Source organism: Coregonus clupeaformis, chromosome 35 (genome assembly GCF_020615455.1).
Source record: "Coregonus clupeaformis isolate EN_2021a chromosome 35, ASM2061545v1, whole genome shotgun sequence".
Lineage (NCBI taxonomy): Eukaryota > Metazoa > Chordata > Actinopteri > Salmoniformes > Salmonidae > Coregonus > Coregonus clupeaformis.
The window spans coordinates 33,851,898-33,868,192 of record NC_059226.1 but is presented as its reverse complement, the minus strand read 5'-3'; the positions used below and the strand labels follow the sequence as shown (position 1 = coordinate 33,868,192).

The window sequence follows — 16,295 nt, the reverse complement described above, 5'->3', positions numbered from 1 at the left end:
ACCTTCTCCAGATCCTCCGGGTTTCGGGGCTGTTGCTGGGCAATACGGACTTTCAGCTCCCTCCAAATATTTTCTATTGGGTTCAGGTCTGGAGACTGGCTAGGCCACTCCTGGACCTTGAGATGCTTCTTACGGAGACACTACTTAGTTGCCCTGGCTGTATGTTTCGGGTCGTTGTCATACTGGAAGACCCAGCCACGACCCATCTTCAATGTTCTTACTGAGGGAAGGAGGTTGTTGGCCAAGATCTCGTGATACATGGCCCCATCCATCCTCCCCTCAATACGGTGCAGTCGTCCTGTCCCCTTTGCAGAAAATTATCCCCAAAGAATGATGTTTCCACCTCCATGCTTCACGGTTGGGATGGTGTTCTTGGGGTTGTACTCATCCTTCTTCTTCCTCCAAACACGGCGAGTGGAGTTTAGACCAAAAAGCTTTATTTTTGTCTCATCAGACCACATGACCTTCTCCCATTCCTCCTCTGGATCATCCAGATGGTCATTGGCAAACTTCAGACGGGCCTGGACATGCGCTGGCTTGAGCAGGGGGACCTTGCGTGCGCTGCAGGATTTTAATCCATGATGGCGTAGTGTGTTACTAATGGTTTTCTTTGAGACTGTGGTCCCAGCTCTCTTCAGGTCATTGACCAGGTCCTGCCGTGTAGTTCTGGGCTGATCCCTCACCTTCCTCATGATCATTGATGCCCCATGAGGTGAGATCTTGCATGGAGCCCCAGACCGAGGGTGATTGACCGTCATCTTGAACTTCTTCCATTTTCTAATAATTGCGCCAACAGTTGTTGCCTTCTCACCAAGCTGCTTGCCTATTGTCCTGTAGCCCATCCCAGCCTTGTGCAGGTCTACAATTTTATCCCTGATGTCCTTACACAGCTCTCTGGTCTTGGCCATTGTGGAGGGGTTGGAGTCTGTTTGATTGAGTGTGTGGACAGGTATCTTTTATACAGGTAACGAGTTCAAACAGGTGCAGTTAATACAGGTAATGAGTGGAGAACAGGAGGGCTTCTTAAAGAAAAACTAACAGGTCTGTGAGAGCTGGAATTCTTACTGGTTGGTAGGTGATCAAATACTTATGTCATGCAATAAAATGGAAATTAATTACTTAAAAATCATACAATGTGATTTTCTGGATTTTTGTTTTAGATTCTGTCTCTCACAGTTGAAGTGTACCTATGATAAAAATTACAAACCCCTACATGCTTTGTAAGTAGGAAAACCTGCAAAATCGGCAGTGTATCAAATACTTGTTCTACCCAATGTAGTTATCTGTCTCTGTTGTTTGGGGATTATCACAGCGTCATCAGAGCCACGCCTCCTGAACCACCTCCTCACTGACATCAGCCAAGGACCTCTGGAATTTCCTGCTCAATCTCACAAACGGCTTCTGCGATTGGACGATAGACTCTGTGGTTGGCGGTCTCCCCCTGTCACCCTCCTGGGCGCTGACCATGGGCGTCTGCACCCAGGTGGTCTGATGGAACAGGGCATAGTCTACCTTGTAGTGCCTCCTCCCCACCTGTACCATGTCCTGGAAGCGCTGGCCCCAGCGGATGTCCGCTGGTGTGTAAGAGGTACGTGTCTGGTGCAGGATGCCTGTGGAGTCCCCAGTGTAGGTGAAGGAGACCACCAGGTCAAAGTCCTCCTCCCTCAGGCTGTCTGGTCCCAGGCTGTAGAGGGGGCTCCCAGGCTCCAGCTTGTGAACAATGCTGGCTGGGGTGGCCAGGATGAGGTGTCTACTCTGGATGTCTAGGTCCTGGTAGGTCACAGAGATCATCCCAGAGGGGTGTTTCGTGGGGCGGACCAGCTGTGCCCGGGCGGTACCGTCCAGGATGTGGTTCCTGCGGAAGTCGGCGATGCGCCACACAAGGCACAGGGCGCCATCGCGCACGTTGACCACGGCGCAGCTGCTGAAGCCCACCGTCTGTGCCCTCTTGCTCGCGCACGCCATTTTGGCCACGGTGATGCCGATGACGACTGTGTTGATGAAGCAGCTCATCAGGGATTGGATTGTCACCACCACGATGGCCACCATGCAGTTCTCCGTCATCACCCTGAAGCCGTATCCGATAGTCGCCTGGGTCGACATGGAGTAGAGGAAGGCGGAGGTGAAACTGCGGACGTTCGCCACACACGGTGCTGTGTCGTGGTCCTCCAGGTCTTTGTGGACGTAGGCAATCAGGAAGTAGAGGAGGCCAAAGAAGAGCCAGGAGAGGATGTAGGAGAGGCAGAAGATGAGGAGCATGACCCTCCAGCGGAGCTCCACTAGCGTGGTGAAGATGTCGGCCAGGAAGAAGCTCCACTGGCCCGGGGACTGGTGGAACACCACGGGGCAGCTACCGTCCTTCAGCATGTAGCTGAGCCTCTTCTTCCCCTCCCCCCGGCCGAGATTTCCTCTGCCCATGGTGTGTGTCGTGAGGTGGTGGGTATCGATGATACACTGCTGCTGGTCAATGCCTGGACTTATTTTGACAAGGGCTGCTGTGCCGTTCCTCCCCCTGCAAAATATATATTTGTGAGGTTAGTGTGTCTAGTAAAAGAAAAAAGATACATAGTCCTATAGGCAGAAGTGCACGTAAAGTAAACCATTTTAATTAGATCTAGTTTAGCCTCTTTTTACAAGGGTTTAGGTTAGGAAAGGATTTTATTGGTGAGCGACCATCTCTATTACAAGCCAGCTTAACGTCATCAGGTTCCTCTGTGTTGAAGAGAACCCTCCATGTTTGAGTAAACAGGCTAGGTCACACCTTGCCTGAGGCCATCAGCACCTGAATGACCGTGACAATGTCAGGCCCATGCTGTGAAAACACATTATTATCTTGTTGGCTGATTATTTACGAGAACTGTGATTTGCTAGAGGGAACACAGCTGAAAAAAACCCAGTTACAGTAAAAAGCTATGCTATCACAGATGGGGAGGACCACAACTTAATAATGTTTACATATCTTGCATTACCCATCTCATATGTATATACTGTATTCTATACTATCTATTGCATCTTAGCCTATGCCGCTCTGACAATGACATTGCTCATCCATATATTTATAAATTCTTATTCCATTTCTTTACTTAGATTTGTGTGTATTAGGTATTTGTTGTGGAACTGTTAGATATTACTTGCTAGACATTGCTGTACTGTCGGAACTAGAAGCACAAGCATTTCACTACAGTCGCAATAACATCTGCTAACCATGTGTATGTGACCAATACATTTGATTTGATTTGATGATGGTCCAAATTATATTCACATTCATTAATTATTAGAAATACTTTCCATCAATTTACGGTAATGAAGACAGGATTAGTCAAAATGAAAGGCAAAATCAGATGTTGAGAAATTAGCATGCCTTTGTGAAAACACATGTGCAATGTGATTACTGTAACCGTGACAGCCAAGAGGAGAGAACCTTCTGGGTTTTCCTTTGTGTGTGCTTCACTAGTCGTCCATAAAGTTTGATTCATTTGTCCTAACATGCTATACAACCATAACACATGCATTGCCTATTCCCATTGGCAACAAAAGTTGAACGTCCTTTGAGTTGTACTTTCCTTCATTGCAGGTTTCTCTAGACGGCCTTCTTCGAAAAACTGGAGCCTTTTTCATTGTGCCCTCAAACTTGATCTAGCAACTCTCCATGTAAACATTGAAGAGAGTTTTCTAGTAAAAAAAAAGCCTTATACAACCTTTCCTGGTAGAGTTCCACCATGCCATCTTACTGACCTAGTGCTGATTATATTATACCTCACTGATCAACAGTAACCAAGGAAATAGGCCATATATTCCTCACCTAGTCCAAGTATTGATCCTTTCACTATTTGATCTATATCTGGGCATTATCAGAACACATGTATAAATATTAAACTAGGATTTAGGCTGTGAAAGAGATCATTCTTTCTTCTTACCAGGAAAGGACCTCATTTAGACAGGTAGTGGAAAACAGGGGACAATGTGCATGTCTATTTAAAACACTGCTCAAATGAAGATTACTTGAGGTGGATGACACACTGAACTGAGAAGTTCACAAAAACCTGTGTTTCTGTGTCAAGTATCATTTTAATATTTACGTTGTAGCTTTTTTTGTTTTTACATACCACTTTTTGTTTTACTTACAAGCTACAGCTTCAAAACAGCTAACTCTGCCTTTCATTAAATACTCAACACTTCTTATTTTCTTCACACCTACAGTGTGTTCATCATACTTTAAATGATTGAGCTAACCTGATGACTATATTACTGATTAGTCAGCTAACAGGTGCCATTATATCACAATAAAGGTGCCAATTCATAAGCGACTGAATTCTTAAACACTGTCAGTCTACAGTACATCCAACTCCTCTGTCCCTGTATTGAGAATAATTGTATTGGGTCATTAACTATAACCCTGAGCTCTGTGAAGTCATTAAGCTATTTTGCCTTTATGAAGATAAATTATTATCCTGCATCTACCACTAATAGCATTCTCCTCTAAATATTTCCATAAAGTCAATCTTTAAAGGGATACAGGTAGATTCTGGCAATTAGGTTGTTTTTCTACGTACCCAGGGTCAGATGAACTCGTGGATACCATTGTTATGTCTCTGCGTGCAGAGCAGAGACATAACAATGGTATCCACAAGTTCATCTGACTCTGGGTAAGTAGAAATACGGCTTACTTGCCAGAATCTCTCAGTATCCCTTTAACCTCAAAGGCATTACGTTCTCCAATAACAGTATACCCTTTTATTTATATCTTTTATTTATACCTTTTATTGCAGTCTTTTTGTTTTTCTTGATAGCACAAAAAATCTCAAACAAACAAACTCCCATTAATGCATTTCATTAAATATTTTAAGGGATATTTCACCTAAATTACAAAATGATATACTGGTTTCCTTACCCAGTAATCATCCTAAAGTATCGAAAACTGATTGTGTAGCTCAATTAAGTTACTTATTGATGATTTGGACATGAAGCGCAGAAAATGCTAATATCAGGACTATTGACTTGCATTGGATTTGTGCCACAAAAGCTAAGAAGTTAGCATTTGTAAACAGTGGCCAGGTAAACAAAACCAAAGCATTGATTGCTGTCATACCTTGTCCATAGACTGCTTACAGCATGTGTCAAACTTAATCCACGAGTGTCTGCGGCTTTTCGCTCTACCCTAGTACTTGATTGATGAATTAAGGTCACTATTTAGTAAGGAACTCCCCTCACCTGGTTGTCTAGGTCTTAATTGAAAGGAAAAAACTCAAACCAGCAGACACCCTCCATGGAATGAGTTTGACACCCCGGCTTACAGGGTAAGGAAACCAATATGTAATTTGGCTGAACTATCCCTTTAAGTAATTTAGTTCTGATTATTGAATAAAAGCATGCAAAAGTTTGACCTCTAAATATTTAAGAAAATGTTGATATTCTAATTGTAGTTGTTTGATCATGCTTCATGTCCTTTAATTGCATTATAGTTACAATGCAGTCTTTTATAGGTAGACTCATCGATATGACGTAGATGCAGAAAGTAAACAGCTTATTGGGTAAATTTCCGCAACAACTAAGAGCGTTGAAGCGTGAGGCTCAACCTCTACGCTGTTTTGGTCCCATGGCTACCACCCAGTGAACAGCGTGAAGCGAACCCCTGCACATGTGCAGATACTGTGTATGACCGTGTGAGAGCGAAGTCTACCTTTAAACGTATGTAATAAAATACATTTTAAAAAGTGTTTCATCTAGCGGATTTATGGCTTTATTGAGTCTGAACACTTATGCTTATCTCTGGTTATCTCTGGCAGTGGTGTAAAGTACTTAAGTATTTTTTTGGGTATCTGCACTTTATTATTTATATTTTTGACTACTTTTACTTTTACTTCACTACATTCCTAAAGAAAATAATGTATTTTTTACTACATACATTTTCCCTGACACCCAAAATTGAATGCTTAGCAAGACAGGAAAATGGTCCAATTCACGCACTTATCAAGAGAACATCCCTGGTCATCCCTACTGCCTCTGATCTGGCGGACTCACTAAATACACATGCTTCGTTTGTGTTGGAGTGTACCCCCGGCTATCCATAAATAAATAAATTGAAAAAATGGTCTGGTTTGCTGAAAGGAAAGGAAAAAACTATATTTTCGTATTTGTTTCATTAGCCTCTAGCACTGCGATGTAGTGCCTTAGACCGCTGCACCACTCGGGAGGCCAACTGTGTATTCATTTACAAGAAATAACACCTTTGGAAAGATCTTCAGGTTCCAATAGCCTATTTTTTTTTTAAAACTTACGGTCACACTTTATTTGGATATTCCGGACTTTCCATCTGTAGATGCTTGATAGATGGTCATACTTTCAACAAACTCTGTTGATAAGCAACTGCTTGCTAAGGTTACGGTTAGGATTACGTTTAGAATAAGGGTAAGGGTTAAGGTTAGGGCTAGGGTAAGGGTTAAAGTTAGGGTTAGAGCTAGGGTTATGGTTAGTAGATAGTTAGTTGAAATGTTACTGATAGTCTGTGCAGTATCTACAGATGGACTATCCAAATAAAGTGTTACCAACTTACTTGCTCCGTTTGGGTCCCACTATCAAAAGTACTGATTCAGAAACTACAACTTAAATTGAAACAGACTTTTGCTGAATAATAAGCTGAGTATAAAGAACATATTAACTTTTAATTGAACTAGCGTATGAATAATGTTTCTGGTATGTTTCGATTAATCTGTAACAAATGCTCCACTGACACACATTTTTACAGTAATTGGATGTGCGGTTGAAAGACAAGAAAATATCCTCTTTAGACAAATACAACCGTGCCTGCCACACACACAGCATTCCAAAATGTTTCCACATAAAATTCACCACAACAAGCCCAGTAAGAAGAAACCAAAAATCACTTAGACAGAACCCTGCATATATAAAAAAGTCAAACCTTATCTAATTTCTGTTACTAAATGATAAGTCACTTACTTCAGTCGTTGATGTGTGTTTGAGACGTGAGGTTGTTTTCACTGAGACACAACACAGACAAACATGTAAATCCGGGCTGCTAAGCGTTGTTACGGTCAGTCTCTCACTTATAACCTATTTACAGGTGAGTGTGACCCTCTGAGGGCAGGACTGGCCCAGAGGCAAAGTCCCATGTCATTGAGTCTGATGATATGGCACCAATCACACCACCCCTGAGAAAAATCCTATTGTGTCGATCTCCATAAGAATTTATGACCGGTGTAATATATTTACAGACAAATAAAAGTTTCCTTGCTAGATGCATTTTTACATTTACATTTTAGTCATTTAGCAGACGCTCTTATCCAGAGCGATTTACAGGAGCAATTAGGGTTAAGTGCCTTGCTCAAGGGCACATCGACAGATTTTTCACCTAGTCCGCTCGGAACCAGCGACCTTTCGGTTACTGGCACAACCCTCTTTGTCAAGAGTTGCTGTAGGTAGGTGTGGTGTGGAATCAGGCGCAGGACGCAGAAGTATATCCAAACAAAGTATTTAGTAGATCAACACAAAATAATCCAAGAACAGCCCGGAGGCGAGAAAAGCGAGCACAGGCGTAACCAAACGGGCGCACTAAACATGTGCGTAAATCTCTCCTAAAAACAACAAGGAGGCAAACTACTAAATAGCGCACCAAAATAGGTAGCGCAGCAACACGACAAGGAAACAATTACACACAACACCTAACTAACAACAAGGAACTAAATAGGGTGCTTAATGAGACATAACACAAAACAGGTGTGACAAACAGACAAAACCAATCAAACAAGAAACATAGAACGGTGGCAGCTAGTACTCCGGAGACGACGACCGCGAAACCTGCCCGAACAAGGAGGAGGGCCGCCTCGGCCGAAACCGTGACAGTACCCCCCTTGACGCGCGGCTCCAGCCGTGCGCCGCCCCGGCCTCGGGGACGACCAGGAGGACGCGGAGCAGGGCGCGTAGGATGACCACGATGGAATTCGGTCAGCAGGGACGGATCCAGAATGTCCCTCCTCGGCACCCAGCACCGCTCCTCCGGGACCGCACCCTCCCACTCCACGAGATATTGGAGACCCCCCATCCGGCGTCTCGAATCCAGGATGGTCCGAACAGTGTGCGCCGGAGCCCCCTCGATGTCCAACGGGGGCGGAGGAGTCTCCTCAATCTCAAAGTCCTGGAGTGGACCAGCTACCACCGGCCTGAGGAGAGACACATGGAACGAGGGGTTAATATTTTTGTAATCAATGGGCAGTTGTAACCTGTAACACACCTCGTTCAATCTCCTCAGGACTTTAAAAGGCCCCACAAACCGCCGACCCAGCTTCCGGCAGGGCAGGCGGAGGGGCAGGTTTCTGGTTGAGAGCCAGACTCGATCTCCAGGTGCGTACACTGGCCCCTCACTGCGGTGTAGGTCGGCGCTCGTCTTCTGTCGACGGATGGCTCGCTGCAGATGGACGTGTGCAGCGTTCCGAGCGCCGCACCCACTCATCCACAGCAGGGGCCTCGATCTGGCTCTCATGCCAAGGTGCCAGAACCGGCTGGTACCCTAACACACACTGGAAAGGGGTTAGTCTAGTGGAGGAGTGGCGGAGAGAGTTCTGTGCCATCTCGGCCCAGGGCACATATCTCGCCCACTCCTCCGGCCGGCCCTGACAATATGACCTCAGAAACCTACCCACATCCTGGTTGACTCGTTCGACCTGTCCATTACTCTCCGGGTGGTAACCCGAGGTAAGGCTCACCGAGACCCCCAACCGTTCCATAAAGGCTCTCCAGACTCTGGAGGTAAACTGGGGGCCTCGATCGGACACTATATCCTCGGGTACCCCGTAATGCCGGAAGACGTGAGTAAATAGAGCCTCAGCGGTCTGTAGGGCAGTAGGAAGACCCGGCATGGGAAGGAGACGACAGGCCTTCGAGAACCGATCCACAACGACCAGGATGGTGGTATTCCCTTGTGAGGAGGGAAGGTCGGTAACAAAATCCACCGAGAGGTGAGACCAGGGTCGCTGTGGAACGGGCAGGGGTTGTAATTTACCCCTGGGCAAGTGTCTGGGCGCCTTACACTGGGCACACACTGAGCAGGAGGAGACATAAACCCTCACATCCCTGGCTAACGTTGGCCACCAGTACTTCGTACTAAGGCAGTGCACTGTCCGGCCAATACCTGGATGTCCAGAGGAGGGTGACGTGTGAGCCCAATAAATCAGCCGATCCCGGACCTCGAGCGGGACGTACGTCCGACCCACCGGACACTGTGGAGGGCTAGGGTCGGGTGCGTAATACCCGCTCGATCTCCGCATCGACCTCCCACACCACCGGTGCCACCAGACAAGACTCCGGTAGTATGGGAATGGGCTCCACGCACCTCTCCTCCGTGTCATACCGCCGGGACAGGGCATCTGCCTTCCCGTTCTGGGACCCAGGGATGTAAGTGATCTTGAACACAAACCGGGCGAAACATAGTCCATCGAGCCTGGCGAGGATTCAGTCTCCTAGCTGCCCGAATGTATTCCAGGTTACGGTGGTCGGTCAGAATGAGGAAAGGGTGTTGAGCCCCCTCAAGCCAATGCCTCCACACCTTTAGGGCCTGTACTACGGCTAACAGCTCCCTGTCCCCTACGTCATAATTCCGCTCCGCCGGACTGAGCTTCTTAGAATAAAAAGCACAGGGGCGGAGCTTAGGTGGTGTGCCGGACGTTGTGAAAGAACTGCCCCGATACCGGCCTCCGACGCGTCCACCTCTACTTGGAAGGGTAAAGCGGGATCCGGGTGCGCCAGCACCGAGCCGAGGTAAACAGGTCCTTCAGTCTCCCAAAGGCCCTGTCCGCGTCAGCCGACCACTGCAAGCGCACCGACCCCCCTTCAGAAGAGACGTTATGGGAGCTGCCACCTGTCCAAAACCCCCGGATAAACCTCCGGTAGTAATTCGCAAAACCCAAGAACCGCTGCACCTCTTTAACTGTAGTTGGGGTTTGCCAATTACGCACGGCAGACACTCGGTCCACCTCCATTCTCACCCCTGACGCAGACAACTGGTAACCCAAAAGGAAACTGACTCCTGAAAGAATAGACATTTCTCGGCTTTGACATACAGGTCATGCTCCAACAGTCTCCTCAATACCCTGCGCACCAGGGCTACATGCTCGGCCCGAGTAGAACTGTACACAAGAATATCATCTATGTACACCACTACTCCCTGCGCCTGCATGTCCCGGAAAATCTCATCTACAAACGATTGGAAGACTGATGGAGCATTCATTAACCCATATGGCATGACGAGATACCGTAATGGCCGGAGGTAGTACTAAATGCTGTCTTCCACTCATCGCCCTCCCTAATGCGCACCAAGTTATATGCGCTCCTGAGGTCCAATTTTTGTGAAGAACCGTGCCCCGTGTAATGACTCCGTCATGGTCGCAATCAGCGGGAGTGGATAACTATATTTCACAGTCACCTGATTGAGACCGCGGTAATCAATACACGGACGCAAACCTCCATCCTTTTTCTTCACAAAAAGAAGCTTGAGGACGCGGGAGAAGTGGAAGGCCGTATGTATCCCTGTCTCAGAGACTCGGCAATGTAAGTCTCCATTGCCCTTTTCTCCTCCTGTGACAAAGGATACACATGGCCCACGGGAGCGCAGCTCCTATCTGGAGGTCTATCGCACAATCCCCCTGTCTATGAGGCGGCAACCGTGCCGCTCTGGTCTTACTAAACACGAGTGCCAAATCCTCATACTCAGGCGGAATGTGCAGTGCTGGCATCTGGTTCGGGCTCTCCACCGAGGTCGCCCCTACGGAAACACCCAGACATAGCCCCTCACACTGAGCAGACCACCCTTTAAGAGCCTTCTCTCGCCACGAAATCATAGGATCATGGGTAATCAACCAGGGAAGCCCCAGTACCACCGGATACGCAGGAGAGTCGATCAGATAGAGTTGAATCGTCTCCTCATGACCCCCCTGCGTCATCATCCTAAGTGGCGCTGTGACCTCCCCAATCAACCCAGATCCTAACGGACGACTATCTAAGGCATGTACAGGGAAGGGTTTATCGACTGGAAGGAGGGGAATCCCTAACTTAACACAGAATTTACGATCTACAAAATTCCCAGCTGCGCCTGAATCGACTAGCGCCTTATGCTGGGAACGAGGTGCAACCTGTGGGAAACAAACAGGTAATGTAATGTGTACGACAGAAAGCTCTGGGTAAGTAGGGCGCCTACTCACCTGGGAGGACTCCCCAATGTGTGACCTGCCATCTCTCTCACCAGGGGACCCTCCCCAGCACCTAGCCGCGGTGTGCCCTCCGCGGCCACAGTTGGTGCAGGAGACTGCCCCCCTCGGGCTCCTTCCTCTCCTCCCTCTAGCGCCAGCACCTCCAAGCTCCATCGGGCTCGGCTCGGAGGCGCTGGAGGGTGGAATGGGAGGCCCCCACCTGGGACGTCCGCGGAGTCGCGAGCAGGGTGTCCAGCCGAATGGCCATGTCCACCAACTGGTCAAATGTTAGTGTAGTATCCCTGCACGCTAACTCTCTGCGGACGTCCTCCCGAAGGCTACATCTAAAGTGGTCTATGAGGGCCCTCTCATTCCACCCTGCATCTGCCGCCAGAGTCCGGAACTCCAGCGCAAACTCTTGAGCGCTCCTCATCCCCTGTCGGAGGTGGAATAGACGCTCCCCCCGCCGCCTTCCCCTCTGGTGGATGGTCGAAGACAGCACGGAAGCGGCGGGAGAACTCCGCATAGGTGACTGTGGCGGCGTCTATTCCCCTCCATTCGGCGTTGGCCCACTCCAACGCCTTGCCGGTGAGACAGGAGATGAGGGCGGAAACGCTCTCGTATCCCGAGGGCGCCGGGTGTATGGTGGCAAGGTAGAGCTCCACTTGTAATAGGAACCCCTGACACCCGGCAGCGGTGCCGTCGTACGCCCTCGGGAGCGAGCCGAATCCCACTGGGTTCCGGTAGTTGGACGGGCGGGCTGTCCGATGGTGATGGTGCGATAGGTGGGGGGTGTGGGTACCCCGCTTGTCTCCCATCGATGGAGGGTGTTCATGACGCGGTCCAAGGCGTGCCCGATCTGGTTGATTCGATCCTCTTGACCACGAAGACGCTCCTCCATGATGTCGGTGGGTGCTCCTGCTGATTCCATATGTGGTGTGTAATTCTGTCAAGAGTTGCTGTAGGTAGGTGTGGTGTGGAATCAGGCGCAGGGACGCAGAAGTATATCCAAACAAAGTCTTTAGTAGATCAACACAAAATAATCCAAGAACAGCCCGGAGGCGAGAAAAGCGAGCACAGGCGTAACCAAACGGGCGCACTAAACATGTGCGTAAATCTCTCCTAAAAAACAACAAGGAGGCAAACTACTAAATAGCGCACCAAAATAGGTAGCGCAGCAACACGACAAGGAAACAATTACACACAACACCTAACTAACAACAAGGAACTAAATAGGGTGCTTAATGAGACATAACACAAAACAGGTGTGACAAACAGACAAAACCAATCAAACAAGAAACATAGAACGGTGGCAGCTAGTACTCCGGAGACGACGACCGCCGAAACCTGCCCGAACAAGGAGGAGGGGCCGCCTCGGCCGAAACCGTGACACTCTTAACCACTAAGCTACCTGCCGCCCCAGTGGCCTATGCTATTTCTATTTTCGTTATGGAAGAAGGCTTTGTTGAAACATGTTTTATTGCAGTTTGCATAGGGCCAGGAGGTTTTCCTCACCATAAGTGAGCTGAGCAGGAAAAGGTCATTTGGTGAATGAAAACTCCTGCGGGGGGGAAGTCCCATGCTCCTGTTCTTACTTCTTGGGATGTTTTAGAGAATTTATCCTATTATGATATGGGGGGTAGTTTAGTGTTAGCACACAGTTAGGCAACACACTTCCAGGATACTCCATCCCCATGTGGCAGCACCAACTGGGTCAAGGGCTGTGCTCTTCCAGGAAGCCTTGATAGCACAACAGGTGGGGGTGATCAGGATTGATTGGCAATCTACGACTAGAGGCCTCTCGGCCTGCCAGTATTTGGAGTTGTTTTGTGTTAGTTAACCTCTTTAGTTGAGGCATGCCTCTTTGTATTTTATTTTTGGGGGGTATATATTTGTTTTTGGGTTACCACTTTGAACAAATACTAATCTGCTTGGACTGGCCGACCATGGGAGTCATGACTGAGCTGGCCCTGGACCTAAGGTAGTAAGGTGGCTGTCTGCTGGGCAAATGCATTCAACACACGTTCCAATACGCTTACTTCTCACATTTACACACACATCCAATCATGTTATAGACCATGTAGCTAGGCCTAAGACCCCTAGTCATAATGAGTCAGGTTACAGACCATGTAGCTAGGCCTAAGACCCCTAGTCATAATGAGTCAGGTTACAGACCATGTAGCTAGGCCTAAGACCCCTAGTCATAATGAGTCAGGTTACAGACCATGTAGCTAGGCCTAAGACCCCTAGTCATAATAAGTCAGGTTACAGACCATGTAGCTAGGCCTAAGACCCCTAGTCATAATGAGTCAGGTTACAGACCATGTAGCTAGGCCTAAGACCCCTAGTCATAATGAGGCAGGTTACAGACCATGTAGCTAGGCCTAAGACCCTAGACATAATGAGTCAGGTTACAGACCATGTAGCTAGGCCTAAGACCCCTAGTCATAATGAGTCAGGTTATAGACCATGTAGCTAGGCCTAAGACCCCTAGTCATAATGAGTCAGGTTACAGACCATGTAGATAGGCCTAAGACCCCTAGTCATAATGAATCAGGTTACAGACCATGTAGCTAGGCCTAAGACCCTAGACATAATGAGTCAGGTTACAGACCATGTAGCTAGGCCTAAGACCCCTAGTCATAATGAGTCAGGTTATAGATAACCAGGTGGCGAATCGCATCTCTGCATGTCTGGCCGACATATCAGTATGGATGACGGATCACCACCTCAAGCTGAACCCTGGCAAGACGGAGCTGCTCTTCCTCCCGGGGAAGGACTGCCCGTTCCATGATCTCGCCATCACGGTTGACAACTCCGTTGTGTCCTCCTCCCAGAGTGCGAAGAGCCTTGGCGTGACCCTGGACAACACCCTGTCGTTCTCCGCTAACATCAAGGCGGTGACCCGATCCTGCAGGTTCATGCTCTACAACATTCGGAGAGTACGACCCTGCCTTACACAGGAAGCGGCACAGGTCCTAATCCAGGCACTTGTCATCTCCCCGTCTGGATTACTGCAACTCGCTGTTGGCTGGGCTCCCTGCCTGTGCCATTAAACCCCCTACAACTCATCCAGAATGCCGCAGCCCGTCTGGTGTTCAACCTTCCCAAGTTCTCTCACGTCACCCCCCTCCTCCGCACACTCCACTGGCTTCCAGTTGAAGCTCGCATCCGTTACAAAACCATGGTGCTTGCCTATGGAGCAGTGAGGGGAACGGCACCTCCGTACCTTCAGGCTCTGATCAGTCCCTACACCCAAACGAGGGCATTGCGTTCATCCACCTCTGGCCTGCTGGCTCCCCTTCCTCTGCGGAAGCATAGTTCCCGCTCAGCCCAGTCAAAACTGTTCGCTGCTCTGGCACCCCAATGGTGGAACAAGCTCCCTCACGACGCCAGGACAGCGGAGTCACTCACCACCTTCCGGAGACATTTGAAACCCCACCTCTTTAAGGAACACCTGGGATAGGATAAAGTAATCCTTCTACCCCCAAAAAAAAGAGAAAAAAAAAGAAAAACAGTATAATTGTAAAGTGGTTATCCCACTGGCTATAGGGTGAATGCACCAATTTGTAGTCGCTCTGGATAAGAGCGTCTGCTAAATGACGTAAATGTGCCCTTGAGCAAGGCACTTAACCCTAATTGCTCCTGTAAGTCGCTCTGGATAAGAGCGTCTGCTAAATGACTAAAATGTAAATGTAAATGTAGTCATAATGAGTCAGGTTCCAGACCATGTAGCTAGGCCTAAGACCCCTAGTCATAATGAGTCAGGTTATAGACCATGTAGCTAGGCCTAAGACCCCTAGTCATAATGAGTCAGGTTAAAGACCATGTAGCTAGGCCTAAGACCCCTAGTCATAATGAATCAGGTTACAGACCATGTAGATAGGCCTAAGACCCCTAGTCATAATGAATCAGGTTACAGACCATGTAGCTAGGCCTAAGACCCCTAGACATGAGTGCAGCAAAATCAGTAGGCTAGTTATTGGTTTCGTAACACTTCCCCTTTATATTCTCATTATTCATTAGTCAGCTTGCTGCACTTTGCCCTATTAAATGGAGAGACTGTGTACAGGGTACACATGGTATACACCGTTCAACAAAATACTTACTTGCAGGTTCCTTCTCAACGATGCAACAACAATAAGAAATAAAGATAAGAATACGAACTAAGTAAATGGCTCAGTAGAATAGAATAAACATTTTTGCATAAGTATAATACAGGAAGGCACAATTTATAGTCCGATATTTAGAGATGTTTTGGGGAAGGGGGGATTGGGGAGGCAAGTGTTTAAATTGTGCAGTATTTAGTAATAATAATAGGAGTCTGATAGCAGCAGTTGTGATGTGTGTGTAGTGTGTGTGTGTATGAGTGTGATTATATCTGTGTGGGTGTGAGTGAGTGCATGTGTGCTAAGGTGCCGACAGTCAGTGCAGGTGGTCAGTGTTCAGCAGTCTGATGGCTTGTAGAAAGAAACTCGTGGCTGGGTTGTGTGGGGTACTTGATGATGCTGCGGGCCTTTCACAGGCATCGTGTCGAGTAGATGTCCTGGATGGGTGGGAGCACGGTCCCTGACTGGTGTTAGTTAACAGGTCATCACTGTCTGGTCTTAGCATGTCATCACTGACTGGTGTTAGTTAACAGTTCATCACAGAGTGGTCTTAACTGACTGATCTTAGCATGTCATCACTGACTGGTGTTAGTTAACAGTTCATCACAGAGTGGTCTTAACTGACTGATCTTAGCATGTCATCACTGACTGGTGTTAGTTAACAGTTCATCACAGAGTGGTCTTAACTGACTGATCTTAACATGTCATCACTGACTGGTGTTAACAGTTCATCACGAAGTGGTCTTAACTGACTGGTCTTAACAGGTCATCACTGACTGATCTTAACAGGTCATCACTGACTGATCTTAACAGGTCATCACTGACTGATATTAACAGGTCATCACTGATTGGTCTTAAAAGGCATCAACAGCAGTATGACAAGCAAAAACAAGGTTGTATAAAGTAGGACAGACAGGAAATGTTTTATTACAGTACATACTGAACCTATAAACTGAACTCTCACTCTCAATAATGTTTTACAGGAAGC

The 16,295-nt window shown here is 47.7% G+C and overlaps 1 protein-coding gene across 1 annotated transcript; it reads right to left on the bottom strand.

The window, feature by feature from the left end:
• Positions 1–1,242: 1,242 nt before the first annotated feature.
• LOC121551159 (inward rectifier potassium channel 16-like) lies at positions 1,243–7,043 on the bottom strand. Its single transcript, XM_045211032.1, has 2 exons — positions 6,958–7,043; positions 1,243–2,512 (listed from the first exon to the last, which is right to left on the bottom strand). Exon 2 carries the CDS (start codon positions 2,416–2,418, stop codon positions 1,318–1,320), a length of 1,101 nt encoding a protein of 366 aa, XP_045066967.1. The 5' UTR covers positions 2,419–2,512; positions 6,958–7,043; the 3' UTR covers positions 1,243–1,317.
• Between the last annotated feature and the right edge of the window lie 9,252 nt (positions 7,044–16,295).

What these genes read in the sequence shown, in the direction of transcription:
- LOC121551159 (XM_045211032.1), bottom strand. Translation starts at nt 2,418, where the DNA reads ATGGGCAGAGGAAATCTCGGCCGGGGGGAGGGGAAGAAGAGGCTCAGC.